Source organism: Uloborus diversus, chromosome 8 (assembly GCF_026930045.1).
Source record: "Uloborus diversus isolate 005 chromosome 8, Udiv.v.3.1, whole genome shotgun sequence".
Lineage (NCBI taxonomy): Eukaryota > Metazoa > Arthropoda > Arachnida > Araneae > Uloboridae > Uloborus > Uloborus diversus.
The window spans coordinates 157,632,630-157,649,301 of record NC_072738.1 but is presented as its reverse complement, the minus strand read 5'-3'; the positions used below and the strand labels follow the sequence as shown (position 1 = coordinate 157,649,301).

At 31.5% G+C, this 16,672-nt stretch overlaps 1 protein-coding gene across 1 annotated transcript in view; it reads left to right on the top strand.

Moving 5' to 3' along the window:
* The window catches only part of LOC129228701 (MICAL-like protein 1), a 36,717-nt gene extending 20,045 nt beyond the window's left edge, over window positions 1–16,672 (top strand). The window contains exons 6-10 of the mRNA XM_054863385.1: window positions 584–686; window positions 3,653–3,726; window positions 9,242–9,356; window positions 9,796–9,845; window positions 16,448–16,672. Coding sequence (XP_054719360.1) covers window positions 584–686; window positions 3,653–3,726; window positions 9,242–9,356; window positions 9,796–9,845; window positions 16,448–16,608 — 503 coding nt within the window. The 3' untranslated portion in view covers window positions 16,609–16,672. The remainder of the gene's footprint in view (window positions 1–583; window positions 687–3,652; window positions 3,727–9,241; window positions 9,357–9,795; window positions 9,846–16,447) is intronic.

Here is a 16,672-nt window from a genome sequence, read left to right as displayed (position 1 = left end):
TTAAAATGAAAGTAATTGAAAAATTGTCTGGAAAGTGGACCTAGTGTTACAGCAATTTCTCGAAAGAGTAGCCTTGAAAATTGACTCAGTTAGAACCGCTTATATCTCCTGTTCTAATTAATTGAGAAAAATGGAACAAACATCATCTTGTTTGGGAAGGAAAACCCTTTCCAACGATATATAATGTTAGGGATTGGAGGGATTTTTTACTGCCTAATTAGGCAAAAAACGTGAAATTTCAGTTTAATTAGTTAATTATGAAAAAACTAATTAGAAATTTAGAATTTGGACTTCGAGGTGCAGACCCCCGGGTTACGTTCGAATTTTGTGTGAAGTTTCACTGTTGTAGGTGCTATGGGGTCTTCTGGCCATCGGGTACAAACAAAGAAACAAAGAAACACTATCACCTTTATATATATATATATAGATACCATTTATGTTTCAATTTAAATCATACATATTTTTTAGCAATGATGTGTTGTCATCCATACCGCAACTTTAACTTGAATGTACAGAAAGCACATATTGTTTAGAACATGAAATCCATCTTTTAACATTAATGTATCGAGTTTTCATATTCCAGATGAAGAACCATCTGTTGAGGAAGAAGAATACATAATGCAGCTGTTTGAGTTAGTTAATCAAAAGAACGCTCTTTTCAGGAGGCAAGCGGAATTAATGTATATGTAAGTCACATTTTTAACTATTTTTCTTGAGTGAATAATGCTGCCCTGCTTTAAAATTGTGATTTTTTTACACATTAACTCAAGTGCAGTAATTAATAATAATGAAATCCTTCTAATTAAAATTTTATGGTATTTTGCTGTTTTTCGTTTAGATTAACAATTTATTTATTTTTCAAGTGTCCGGAAAAGTTTTACGGATTGGGAATTGAGGTACATTAGCCTTTCGGTATATCACTCATTAGGATGTGTTGCTCTTTTTTTCTGTGTCCCAAAATATTAAAGTATTAAAAAAATATAAAAAATCTTGCTTTAATCCTCGACATGCAGCTCAGTTTTTATACTTTCCAGTCCTGAAGTACGGGGGGTCGATATTTTTCATATTTTCTTACATATATTGCAATTTACATCTTTATCAGTTCTTTTAAAATAATACAAGAATTTTATTAGCTTTTGCATTTACAAACAATACATAATACGGCGCCCGCTATTTCAGCGGACAGGTTTTACAAGTTTATAAAATAATGCGATATTTTTATTTTCAGGTAACTATAATTTTTAACCATTTATCACGTAAAATAATACAGAAATTTTGTAATAAAACAGAAAAATTGAGAGAAAAATATGAGTTTACCTTTGTTTAGAATGCACAAAAAAAAAGTGAAAAAAAAAATAAATAAATAAAGCAAGGCTATGTAAGACGAACTTACAAATACACAGAAAAATAAAAATGAAATCATGCAGGGGAATAGAAATTTCTGAACCCTTCAATGCCATCTAGTAGCAAAAATAAACATCAAATGGCGTTTTTAACTTACCCGGGGAAATAGCGAGATCGGTATTAAAATAAGGGGGGAAAATTCGTAGCCCGCGATTTTCAAGTGACCCATAGTCGGGGACGAAACTGATCCCCTGCTCAAACCACGAGAGCCGTACGCGGAGTATTAAGCTTGAAACTATGTATGAAAATATATGGTATTACTCAGAACAAGTATCTTTCTTTTTTATTTTGTCAATGAACAAAAGGAAGATGCTTTTATTCTTCTGAATTCGCTGGAAAAGCAGCGGCCATTTCTGTCATCCAAATGTACATACCCACAGAATATTTCAGGTTAAGATCGTTTGGAAACTACTTGATATTTTCTTTTGCATTGATATTAAGGCCTTTACAATGAGTGAGAGATAGCAGGTAGATGTCATACTGGCCTGCCCGCGAGTAGAAGAAAAGATACACCCTTCTCTGACTAGTTTTTAGTACAGAAAAGATTTGTGCTTGGTTGTACAAGACTGTATTTGCATCAAAGAAAGGAAGAATGGTTTGGACGGCCGAAAGAGTTTTCTGGAAACAATATGGTTACTTTTACTTCTCACATCATTTCTACAGCAAATTCAAAGCCTACTGGGGAGTAATAGGGTATTGGAATGTTCATTCTTATCTTGAGGTAACTAAGAAAGATCATCTTCATTCGGCATTTGATGCTTGCACCTTTCTGATGTTGACGTTTATTTAAATTTCAATCTTGTTTAAATTTTAATACGTGAGATAGTACATTCATGAACTACATCGAAATCTTTTGAAACTCATGTCAAAAAGAACGAATGCTAATTTACTTGTATGTTGGATAAATAACTATTTTTAATGACCTCGGTTATATCCCGCTTTATCTTTGTCCCCCGAAAAGGGTGATATAACGAGTGGTTACTATATTAAAACCATTTTACTTTAATTAATTTTAACTGAAGGGTAATACTTTGTCTCTGTCTTTTCAATTCCATATGAATTCTTTATTTGCAGCATTACTTCAAAGAAACACATAATGCATTAAAAATAAGCCTACCATGGAACACAATAAACTAATAGTTTGAATTATATTTCATGGGTTTTTTGCATTGGTATGCTCTCACACATACACTAGAACTGGCTATGACGATTTCAAAAAATGGTTTAAATGGGGGACGCCTATTTGCGGAACCGTTAGCACCTCATAATGAGAGTATTTGCTCTCTGGGCATCTATTTATGTTTGAGTAATGTTTATGATTTTTTTGCATGCAATCAGTTATGATTATAACAATTATTTAATGTTTAAGACCACTGGTATAGTGAGAAAAAGTGTTGCTTTTACAAATAACTGAATTTTTTCACCTGAATCACAGAAAGAAATTAAATCCTTTATTATGTAAAATGTGCATCAAATTGAATGTAATAAAAATTTTGGAACATGTACTTGAATTAAATAAAATAACTCAAACTAACAACGATAGATTTTTTTCACCACTGATGCTGCTAACTGCTATTACAAGGGTAGCTATCTTCGTTAAAAGCAGTGTTAAACCCCCTCAATTCCCCCCCCCCCCAAAGGACAAGGATCTATCCCTGAAAGAGACTACTAATCCCCCCAACACTTCATGTAAATTATTGTTATGATTTATAAAGTTATAATAATTATCAAAATGTGTTCCACTTTTTCATCCATAATATGTTTATTTTTGTATAATTGAAGCTCCTAAGAATAAGCATTTTGTTTTTATAAATTTCCTTGTAATTTTGGTTTTTGACTTTTTGCCACCTTCAAGAATGCTTTCCCACGACCTAGTTCTACCTACTGTAGAAATGACCTTGGCCTTGAAAAATAACAGCTATTCCCATAGAAATAGATTGCGAAAGAATTTTTTAATTTTTACTTTAGTAGCATGAGCATGTGTAGATTAGAAATGAAATGTGTTATTAGTTGCAAGTTATTGAAGAACAGGAATACCATGTACTGTATTGGTTTTTAATGAGGACATTAATTTTTGTAATTGGCACACAGATTCTCGACAACTTCAAAATTGATTCAGTTGAGATTATTATATTCAATTTCATTAATTAAAAGCGTCTTTTTTGAAAATTGTTTCAATTTTTCATAATTTCACTCAGTGTTAGATATGCAATATTACTCTACAAGCATTTTGTTTATTTATTTTTAGAAAACGATCTCAGCGTCTTGAAGAGCAACAATATGAGATTGACAAACAACTGAGGATTTTAATGGAGAAACCAGGTTATTATAGCATCAGCTTTTACTTAGTAATCTGTTTGAATAATATGGTTTAATTTAAAATATTTTACCAAATTTATTTTTTGAAAATAAACGTTTATTTTATTTATTTATTTATTTATTTATTTATTTGAAAAGTAGGGAAATGAAATGAATAAACATATTCACGATCAGAAATGAATGACATTCATATTTTTGTACAAAAAGTTTTTTTTATTGGATTATTAGATTTTTGTAATGGATTAGTTACAGACTAGTGAAAATATTGGGATTTTAATACTATTGATAGGAGTTCATTATTAGCCTTCAAAATTAGGGTAAGACTATTATTAGATCTAACTGTAAGGATGGTATTATCTGAATTTATTATTACATATAAAATCTGTTGATAAATTATAAGCTCTTTATTAGGTATAAAAACTATATTAGTTAGCAGAATAAGTTTATTCAAGACCAATAAGCAGCTCTATTATAGCAGCGTCAATAATATTACCTGCCTACTATGTGCCTTGACTGTAACTTGATTTAATCAGTAGTTGCTTATAAAATTTTTTTCAATCAAAATTTCAAAAATTATGGACAATTTGAGAAATGTAGGTTTACAGTGTGTTTAACCCGTAACCATAGGCGGATTTAGGCCGAAAGTTTTGGGGGTGCAACAATAACGGGGATCTGGAGGGGGGGTATTCCCGGAATAACAAGGCAGTGGTGAAATCAGAAACTTATTTTAGGGCGGGGCGCACTTTTAAGTCTAAAAAACGCGATGTAAACCATATTTAGTAATATTAGGGGATTGTCAATTCTTAACATTTCAAACTGCAGAAAGTCTTCAACGAAAGTCGATGTTGTTAGAAACAATGGGTAAATCCAACTTCTAGTTTGGAAGGGCATTCACGCCCCGGAAAAAATTGCAATAGTAGTTTTGAAAACGCAGTTTTACAGTTCTTGGTGATATTTTAGGGGCAAGAAAGGTACGTGGGGCTCCAAAGATATTTTTAGAAATTTAAGTCTTATAAATGTGATTATAGTCCATATTTATAGTTTGGGTTAAGAATGATACTTATGGACTGTCTTCAATCGATTTTTTGAAAAACAGTTAGAAATACGTCCCCCCCCCCAAACTACCTCTTTAATTTTTCATAATTGAAGTTCCAAAACGCTATGGTGGACAAGTTTTGACGCTGTTACCGGACTGTGTGTTCTGGAGCTCTCCCATGGAAAATTTTCGAAATTGAAGTCATAATAATGAAGTTCTTATGTAATACTCCATGGTATTAAAAAAAAGGGTTCTCCCACTAAATATTACGAAATAGTAATTTTCAAAACCAAAATATTAACAATCTTTTGATAATATTATAGAAAGGGGGTCGGAGGCCGTTGTTCGAATATTTTCCAAAATTACAGTCTTAAACACATGAGTGTAAGACCATATTTGGTAACGTTAGGGACACTGCTGTTTTTCAAAACTGAAGCTCCAAAAAGGCAATTTTAAATGATTTTCAATGTTTTTATGTGATTAGAGGATCTTTCTTGGAAATTTTGCGAAAGTGAAGCCCAATAAACGAAATTTGAGATGCTCTCTAATAACTTTGGCTGGAGAGAGGCTTCGGAGAAGAAAAATTTTGAAGACTATTAGGAAAAATGAAAACGAAATTAAAAAAAGAAAAAAAAAAAAGTGAGGAGATATGAAAGAAAGAGGATTGTGCGAGGAGGGGGGGGGGAAGGGCATACAATTCGTTTAAAGATTTTTTCCAACATTCTTTTTTTTCTTCTTAAAGCAACTGCGTTTTCCCAAAATGAGATCTTTTCTTCCATTCAATAATAAAGAATATTTTTTTAAAAACATCAACTCAGCATTTTGTGGGGAGGGTCACCAGTCTTGTGCCCCCTCCCCCTGGATGCAGCATGGCAGGCAGGGCCTGATTACTGAATAGGCCAACTAGGCTGTGTCCTAGGCTATAATTACTTCAATATAAAATTCTAATTCAAATGGCTATGATTACTTCAGTCTATATCTAAAATTGTTTCAGCAAATAGCTAAAGTTATGAAGTTTAAATACAGGGGAACCCCAAAATGTATTTGGCCTAGGGCCCCTCGATGTCTTAATCAGGTCCTGACTGCAGCAAAATGTCCGGGAGTCCTCCTTCAAAAATTTTTGAAAATTTACCTTAAAAATGTTGGTTTTTAGTTGATTTCGGAGTAGATTTCATTGATAAAGTTTGTTGCAACAGTCATGTTTTTTTTTTGGACTTTATTAGCCATAGTTGTTTCAAAATAGAAGAATTGGTATTGATATACGAATTAATACCCAATTACAGAACAGGCAATTATTCTATACAATAACACAGCACTGAAGAATAAATTGTTTGAGAAATTTCTGTATTTGCATGAAATTATTTATTAGGGTTTTTTTTTTTTGCAAATGGATAAAATTACTTTAATTCTTCATATGAAAGCACAGTTATGTTTTCCTTCCACTAGCGAAGTGTGGTGATACACTGGATTCAAGTAAATTTACTAGTATAGCAGCTATGAATTTCTTTTCCCCAACTGCGTTTCTGGGTGAAATATACTAAATTACTATTATTATTTAAAAACCCAACCAAAAATTTTGGGGGTGCGGTGCATCCCCTGGCACCCCCGTAAATCCGCCTATGCCCGTAACAGGGGACATGCGGTCTCACAGACCGCTCAAAAGTTCATCCCACCACCCCTATTTCATTTTCAGTCCGATTGAATTGTTTTTCCCCCAATAGCTTTTTGTTTTATAGAAATAAAAATACAAAAGTGACGACCAGCAACAGGCTCTGGGCCCAGCTAGACTGGTCCTTGTCAATTTACTATCCCCAGTGAAGATCAATGTCCCTCTTAAAACTATCTACTCCCTTGCTCATTACCACCTCTTCCGGTAAGCTGTTCCAAGGTTCCACTACCCTGATATAATAATAATTTTTCCTAATATCCATGTTAGCCTGAGATTTATATAGCTTAAAACAATGACCCCTTGTCCTGTTTTCAGTGCTAAACTTTAGAACCATAACATCTTTTGTTTTAATAAATTTAAACAGCTGAATCATGTCCCCTCGGTCTCTTCTTTGCTCAAGACTGTACATTTTTAGCCTTCTAAGCCTGGAATCATAATCTAAGTGGGAAAGTCCATTTCTTAGCCTTGTAGCCAGCCTTTGAACCCTTTCCAATACATTAATATCTTTTTCAAGAAAAGAGACCAAAACTGAACAGCATACTCCAAATGAATTCTTACCAAACTTCTATATCAGGGCAGAAGAACTTCTTTACATTAATTTGAAATAGAGTTGTTGAATTTGTTTTGTGACCTTGAACACCTCCCTTGCTTATCAGTATCTTCTGGCAAGTGCATCTGGTTTAAATTTCATTGCATTCTTTAGAAGCGGTCTGTGAGTCCCCCTTCAGTGTTACAATTTTTGGCAGTAGTAGACATGGCTCTTAATGTTACAACCGCGGATATAGGTTCATTTATTTTATCGCGTTATGTGTAAGAGATGCAAAATATTCTAGATGAAGTTGAGAGTTGCTTGAAATCTTCACAAAAGTTACGAAATGATGTTCTAGGGACAATGAAGGCTGAATTATTCCTGGAAATACGGCGCAAAATACTAATAGTAAAAGGGATGTCAAAATTTTCCCCTAACATGATATAATCAATTTTCTGGTACTAAAATGTTCTGCATATATTAAGCAACTAACACAAAATCATTAATTGATAATAGATTCATTTGTATTACAAGTAGTAAATTATTTACTGCAGCATATGATTTTTCTCAAAATCTTAAGGCTGTTGTTAAATTTCTTCAAAAAAGATATATTTCTATTTAAAATTTAAAAAAGAAAAAAAAATCGGTGCTAATATAAGTGCAAAGAACATTTAGGGGAAATTACAGGAATGTATCTTAATTACACGATATTTGAAAAATTTGAAAGAAAGCTGAGTCCTCACGTCCTCTGTTATGTCCTACTTTTTCACCTCCCCTGTTACAGGTTAAGTGTATGTGCTATTTAAAGAAGAGAAAAATTACATATTGGAAATTGATGCAGAAAAATTCTCATAAGAGCTTTTGTTCTTATAAGCAACGTATATTTTTAAAAACGGAACTGTATTTAAGAAAAAAATTAAAGCCTTTTTAAATGTTGCATAACTTTTCATGTACAGTCGAACCTTCATATATCGAACTTCCACATATCGATATTCTCTATATATCGAAATCCCAGCAAATTTCTATGTTTATTACAAAGAAAAATTGTTTCTATACATCGAAACAATCTCTATTTCGAAATTTTTTTCGTGACATTCGTAGATTTTTATTCTACTTCAGACTGTTTGTCTCACAAAAAATGAAGGTTAGGGGAGAATATTACGTTCACTAAAGGTTGTTACGATATTTAGAAGGAATCTGGGGTTGAAGGTTCACACCCCTAGATAGGTCGTTCTTCCGTTCTGGAGTTCTTAAATTCCCTTAAGTTTATTTCAAATCTAAGTTGTAACCAGTAACATTGTAAAATCAATTTCAAGTTATCCCTTTTGTCTGTTGATTGTCATTCCTAGTCTTTTTAGCTTCAGTAAAAATCATTCAAGTTAAGTAGGGATTGATTTTTTACTTTTCTCTCGATTATATTGTCAAAATGAAACTCCCCTAATGTTGCAGATGAAGTTAATTGCCGACGAATGAAGATGTATGATTGCGCAAAAATGTAATTTTTGTAAATTTTTTAATTATCAACTTTTATTTAATTCGATGCTCATATAAATTAAAGATTGGGCTTCATACACGAAAATGAGCTTTAATTTTAGTATTTTAGGAGATTTGTATGATAAAGTAAGATTGTTTCTATATATCGAAATTCCCATTTATCGAATTTTTTTCCGGCAATTTGCTATTTCGATATATGGAGGTCCGACTGTAATTATTGATTTAATGGAGGAAAGACTAATGTTAGTAATGTCAGACAAGCAACGTTAGTAGAAGCACAAATTTGCAAATTACAGCAGACACGTGTTTCGGCGTTACAGGGAACGCCTTTTTCAATGCAAAAAATAAAGAGCTTATGGATGAAAAGACATCCGACAAAAGCCAAGTATTCCTATTGGTTCCTGATTGGTTTATAACTTTGTCATTGGTATTTGGCTAATCCGCTGTTTTTATCTTTTAAGCTGCATGCTTGTCTGCTCTTAGCTTTAATTTTAGTATTTTAGGAGATTTGTACGATAAAGTAAGATTGTTTCTATATATCGAAATTCCCATTTATCGAATTTTTTTCCGGCAATTTGCTACTTCGATATATGGAGGTCCGACTGTATATACATATTTTTTTTTTACATTTTTATTCTTCAACCATATTTTACAGATTATTTAGGTCTTTTTAAAACCAAAATCATTAAACCCTTTAACTTGTAAGACTAGTTAGATGAAATATTTTTGCTGAAGTTCAGCTATTGGAATTTTACAGTTGGTTATTTAATGTTACATCTATGTGTTTCAGATTCTGAGAAAACTGCGGAAGATCGACTAAGAGAAGAAGAATTAACAATGGAGCTTATTGATATCGTAGATCAGCGAAACTCAATTATTGATAGTATAGAAATGGATAGAAGAAGGTTTGGTTGATAATTTACTAGATTATTTTTCAATAAAAATATTTCCTATGTATTTTTTCAAGAAGTAATTTAAAATTTTTTTAAATAATACTATGCAAATAGGATAACTAGAATGCCTGGTTACAAAATTATTGTGCTTGTTTAGTGTGTGGTATAAAATGTAAGTTTAAATGAACATATTTTCTGATATGTATTATATTTTTAATTTTTTTTTATGCTTACATTACCTTTTACATATACTTATGTACATATATTTTGCTTACGTAAATACATGCTTCCTAAATATTTATTTTAAAAAAAGTTCAATAACATAGTTGTTCTTTTTAAAGATAATTTTAAAGAGATTCAAAATGTTTAGTGCTGTTAAAATTAATTTGTTGAGAATATTTGTTTGATATTTTTTTATTTCAATTTTTATTTTTATATATTTCATGTACAGAGAAATTGAAGAAGATGTTAGTGTGCAAGTACAGCTTGAAATTAAAAATGGTATTGATTTTAAATTATATAGCTTGCAATTTTTACTAATTAATCTCTAATCATTTTATATTCTGTGGTTAATTAACTATTGCTGTCAAAAAAGCATGAATGTTTGTGTGTGAAATTTTTTCTTTTACATTTTTTTTTTACTATTTTATCCTTTTGAGAGAAAAAATACTAATTTTAGTCCAATTCTCATCCTCTAATGATCATTATTTGATATGAATTTTGATTCGTATTATTTTTATTATTATTATTTTCATTTAATTAGTTCATTGTTGATCTATTGTTTTTTAGGCTTTTAATTAATTCAAATTTATGTCTGAACAGTAAGTTTAGGCTAAATGTTTATTTTTTCTGTTCTTCAGTAGTTGAGTACTTTCATTTTTATTTGTAGATATATTTCAAAAGAGTTAAAAGTTGCCATACATTTAAGGCAGATTCTTTGTATTAGGTTGAACACATTATTGACGCATTTTTTGCATTTTGGTGCTTATAGAGAAATAATATTATACATTAATTTCATTATTTCTATTTAAATATATTTTGTACATGCTAACATTTTCAAAAAAAAAAAAAAAAAAACTTGATTGCAAAGGAACTATGATTGGCTTTTGCAATTTTTGGCTTTCATATGGCTAATTGATGCTTATTGTTTTTCTTATGATTGATGAAATCCCCCTCCCTCCACCTGTATGCCCGCAGGCAGATGAAAATTTTGAAACTAATTTAAGTATTAAATTTTTGATACAAATGTTTAGTTCGTCTTAATAAATTTAGTCACCAAAAAAGATCAAGCTTGAAAAGTCTTCTTTTAATTCTAATGAGTAGAACTTCTGTTCAGAAAAAAATAATCAAACTTCGTTAAATTTCTCTTGGACAAAAAGCCACCCTCTTAGTTGGCCAAAAGAGGCGGTGGAAAAAACGTTCTGTATAGGAATGCATTACAAATTCCCTCTTTAAACTGCCACACTGCTGTCCGCCAGCAGCTACTTTTACACAGGAATGCATACTCGATATGATAATACAGTAAAACCTGTAAAGTTGACCACCTTTGTAAGTTGACCACCTGTCTATATTGACCGCTTTTGTCAGGAATGGAATTAATCCTATTTTATATAATGAAGGAAAACCTGTGTAACTTGACCACCTCTCTATCTTGACCACCTGTCTATCTTGACCACTAATGAACACCAAGTTTGGTTTGGAGTATTGTAAAAAACCCTTTGTAAGTTGACCACTTGGTTTATTTTTTTAAATTTTATTTAGCAAATTAATTTTTTTTATAGCTTTCCAAGAATATTTTTGATGCCAGATCAGCATTTTACCAACTAAATGAAACAGCAGCATAACTAAATCTCTTTTTGAGTTTAACCACTTGGGAAAGCTACTAAGAGCCCTTTTTTTCCCCAAACTTGTTTTTCTTCTGTTGTTAAGCGAAAAATTTGTAATTTTTGATTAGCTATAAATTTTTAGGAATTATTAATATAAAATGAGTAACTTTTCATAAATAATACTTTTTTTTGATCAATTTACTGAAATTTTAAATTTGCATGACACATTATACGTCATTCTGGGAAAATAATCTCTAAAAATATTTGAATAATATCTTAAATTATTGTTTCAAAGTAATGCTAAACAATGAAAGTGAGTTGAACTGAAAGAATAGGTGTCAATTAGTCAAGAAATGAATACATGGTGCAAGAATTACAAAAAAAAATTATTACCCCCTTTATAAGTTGACCACCTAAGTTGACCACCAAAGTACTGCACCGCAAGTAGTCAACTTACACAGGTTTCACTGTATTACTGTTTAAACAGCCATCTTGAAAGACCATACCAAACAATTCAAACTTGGAGATAAGCCATTTAGAAGAGTGAATTCCCATGACAAATTCACAAAAGGAAATCATGAAATGTTACATGCGCCTGCCACCAGGGTTGGCAAAAACCCGGGTTTTTTTAAAAAAGCCCATGGACCCAGGGTTTTTTGGGATTTTTTAAATAAAACCCAAAAAAACCCAACTAAAGCTGGGTTTTTTAAAAGAAATGTGGGGTTTTTTTGTCTTTTTTTATGGAAAATGTGGGGTGCTTGAGCATACTGTAGCGTAAGTTTATGGACAAAGCACAAAAATTGTTTTGGGGTAAAAAAAAGCTGGAAAATCCAGCGTTTTCTGAAGAAAAGTAAAAAAGAGGATGAAACCCAAGAATGGTGAAGTTTCAGGTTTTTTAGTTTCCATGATTATCAACAGACTTCTCGAGTGATAAAATCTATTGTTCGTTTTTAATTACATTTTTCTTTTCTTTTGCATTTTACTTTATTGTATTTCATTTTGTCATGTAAAACTACTGTAGAACCTCAAGCAGTTTAAATCCCTTTTTTACTGAATTCCAGCTTAATCAAGATATTTCTTTGAACTTTATGTTGCATGTTTTTCTATTTCTGTGTACTGAGTAAGAAATATTAAACTTTTTCGTAAGATAATGAAAATACTGTACCTGTTCTGTTTTCTGTCGACCGTTTGAAAAACCTGTTAATTTCTAAAAAATATACCTTGTTTATTCGAGATTTGTGACGTGTTGGTTTGCAGAAAATAATTCACATGAAAGCCTTTTAGCTAGAGTAGTTAGTTTCCTCTGTACTATGTACAAATATTGAGAAAATCAGACGTGACAGGACTGAGTCAAAATAATTTGAGTTATTTATTGACCAGTTAAAGAAAAAAAGTTAAACATATTTGTTTAAAATCTTTGAATTATTTTTTAATGCCGTTAAGAGTTAAGAAATACTATTCAAGCTCAAAATTCATTTTTTATGTCCATTGTCTGTGGTAAGAACAAATAAAAAGTTTAAATTGTGAAAGTATTTAAATTAATTAATTTTTTTAAAAAACTTCTCAGAAAATTTTAAAAAACCCAAAAGTGGGTTAAATAATGGGGTTTTTTTAAATGGGTTTTTTCAAAAAAAACCCATTGGGTCCAATCCGGCCAACCCTGCCTGCCACTAAGTCCCATTTAAATCCACTTATATTAGCCACTAGGTACACAAGGTAAAAATGTCCAGCTTTCTTATCTCTTATTCTGTTTAATCCAACCCCTGCAGCACAAAGTCCCCATGTTTCCAACACTTCCATGAATTTTTTAACTTGATCTTATCAGCCCTCCCACCCCTTTCAACCTTTTCAATTTGACATTTCACTAGGAATCAGCTATGAAAGAATTCATTCTTTACCGTTTTAGTGTTCTGGTAGAGGGGAAAGGAGGGTTGGAGGCTTAACCTGTAATCGACATCGTGTGCAGGCTTCTACGAACGACAGTTCATATCATAATTCTGCAGCATCGTCTGCTCTTGCTTCGTTCCATGGGCGCCCATATGCAAAGTTGCAAGGGGGAGCTCAAATATTTTCCCCGTGGAAACTAATTTCAGGACAGATTAGAGTCATTAAAGTTTGACAGTTTTAATAACTTAGTCATTAATGACTGGAGAAGAAATGTTTTTACATTTTTGTGAAGAAAAAAAGTATTAAACGCAAGGAAGTTCTAATTCCAAAGGAGGGGCTTGAGCCCCCCCTTGCCCCCCAATATGGGCCCCCTTGCTTCGTTCTACAAAAATGTCGCAAGCAATCTGAAACAGGCACAAAAAAAAAATCTAATTTGGGTGTTTCAGAATAAAGTAAGTCCGCAAGTCATCAATTTGTAGCTAATAATTTTTCAACTTCTAGTGGGAAAAAGTAGCCAAAGAACAAACCGTCGGTGACAGATAAACCAATTGCTGTTTTTTTTTCTTTTTTTTCCAAAGTTCATTTGGAACAAATATATTTTCATGAAAACATGCATTTGTACAGGATTAGGGAAAACTCATCAAACCTCCACCCTCAACTTCTGCCAGCTTTCTGTCCGTCACTTAGGTTGTCGGTTTAACGAGTTTTGACTGTAGTTAGTTTGAAAGTATCATCTTAGTAAAAAGTGCTGTAAGCCTAGCTCAATACCTCTTTTAAATTTTACTGGCATCATAATTATTGTTACGGATCCGGTGCAGCTAGAACTTTCTTGAAAGGACGACACAGTTCTTGAGAAAAACATAGGAGATTCATTTACACTACGTACAGGAAAGATTGTTAACGACTGCTAAATTAATCATCAGCAATTAAGTAAATATCACTCAACACCGTAAACTATACGGTTACACACGTATTTACATTCAAATACGAAAAACAACACAGCGAAATGCCTCGCAATAAACAGAGCTAATACACTCTCAGTACAACTTCTCAATCGAGACTGACTTTTTAATATGCGGCGCAGTTATTTATAAATAGCGAAAAGTTTCCACAGTATTCCAAAAGATTCCAGAAAATCGTAGACCATTATTTTATTTCTTTCCATTCACAAATTTTATCATTCAGATATGAGGGGAGCCGTATACTTCAGCCGAATGTACGGGGGCTGTATATTCATTATAAGAACATTACATTTTTGAAAGATAATTTAATAAACATCAAATTTAGCTAGATTATAACAAATTAATCATAAAAATAGTTACTATTTACAGAATTTGTAATATTATTATATTGAACTTGTTTTTATGTTATTGAATGTAAATATATATACAGTGGCTCCCAAAAGTGTTCGTACACTTTGAAATTTTTTAGTAAAACCAAAATAACTCAAAACTGAATTCGAATATTAAGTCCAATATTTTTTCACATCATTCCTATGTCATTCTAAATATAACTCATAGGTTTTTACAAAATATTGACGGATCTTCTTTTTGTAATTGGTCAGAAAACGAAGAGACAGAGAAATAACACGCCACAAAAGTCATCGTACACTCAAGTATTTTCGAATAAATTCATGATTAAAATTATCATATGCCGTTTTATTAATATTTTTGCATTGTGTTGACCCTTATCAATCATTTTGCTTTAATTTTTTGTTTTCATATTCCTTAATATACTGCTTATTACTGCCAAATGGCTGGTATTCGCAAAAAACCGCAAACGCCATTCAAAATTTTAATTTTTATCCCACAGAAGTGGTAAATTGGTTTGAAATGTCTCTAAATTAGTTAAATTATCTGTTTGTATAGTAAAGTGCTTGATAAAATGCTTTAAAGAAAGAAATCGGACCGAAAACAAGGTAAGAAAAGGTCAACCGGCAAAGTTGACAAAACGTGATCGTAGATTTAAAGTTAAAAAAATTATGTAAAATACACATTTGAGTACTGTAAAAGTTTCTGCAGAGTTAAATGAAACATTTTACATTTAATTTTCATCTAAAATTGTTCGCCAAGTTCTTTGATTAGCTGGATTAAATAGGACCTCTTCCTGCAAAAATTTTCGTGGTAGTGCGAAAAACAGAAAGCTTACGCTTTTCGTCCCAAAATCAATGATAAATATGCTAAAAACAGTTTAGAATCATGTCTTACTTACAGATAAAAATTAATTCAACATTTTTGGTTAAATTGTTGTATAACTGTAAGTAGAAGAAAAAATTATTAACTTAATCTTAAGAACTTAGTTGGATCAGTTAATCAGGACGGTGAAGGTGTTTTAGTGTGAGGGTGCATATCAGCATCAGGACTGGGTAGCTTGTAATTTTTTGATGAAATAATGAATCACGCTGTTCCTTTAAATATTTTAAAAACCAATTTTGAATTCTTAGCCAAAATATTAGTTACTGGAAACAACTTTGTTTTTTATCAAGATAACGATAGGAAGCACACGGTTTTCAACGTTTGCGTCTAGTGCCTCAAAAATTGTCCTAAAGTTTAGAAAATACCCCCTCAATCTCCAGATTGTAACTTAATGTAACGTATTTAGAGATATCTGGAGGCTAGATTACGAAAATAGGGCTTTAAAACGAAAATAGAGCTAGAAATAGTAATACTCGAAGTGTGGTAGAACACTTACACAGAAATTACGCTAAAAAAAGAAAGAAAAAGAATGAAATCTATTCCCAGACGTTTAAAAGGTGTTATGAATACTGTATGATATTCTACTCATTAATAACTTAATCAAAAGTTAGATTATTCAATAATATATAGACATCTTATAAAGTGTACGAAGACTTTTGTGAGATAAAATTTCCGGCACTTTTCAGTTTTTGATTTCAAAAAAATTAAGTTTTAATATTTTTTAAAAACTTTTCACGCAGTTTTGTTAAAAATTGATCATAGATCTTATAATTAAATACCTATTCCGAAATATTAATTCTAACCAATGATTTGGAGCCTATTTCGTTGAAAGTTGTAGGTGTACGAAGACTTTTGGGAGCCACTGTATATGGTTGTGTGTGTGTGTGAAAATGTGCAAATGTATGCTTTCATTATTCTCATGCACCATTTTTCTTTTAACAAACTCTAGTGTCAATATGGGATAACTTTTGGATCATTTTTTATTTTAGATTTGTTTAGTGTTTTAATTTTTATTTTTTATTCATGCTTATTTAGTTATTTTCAGAACTTAACATTTCTTTGCACTAACTCATTTTAATACTTAACATTATAACCATTTACTAATTTTGTTTACTTTTGCTGGTTTTGCTTTTGGTTTTCTTTGGTTGTTGGGTTTAGTTTGCCTTTATCAGGTGATACATTACTTTCCTAACAGGTGACTTACCAATTACAGCCGAAATCAAAGAGAAAAGTGGGAAAAAGAAAAAAGTTAAAGTAAAAAAAGAAAAGAAGAAAAATCAAGAAAATGGTTCCAGTGAGTCTTCTAAAAAAGGAACTCTTAAGAAGAAGATCTTTAGTAAAAAACAAGCATCCTAGTTTTTCCAATGATTAATTTTCATAGAGTCAATGCACACAATTTTGAACTTTTTTTTTTCCTTTT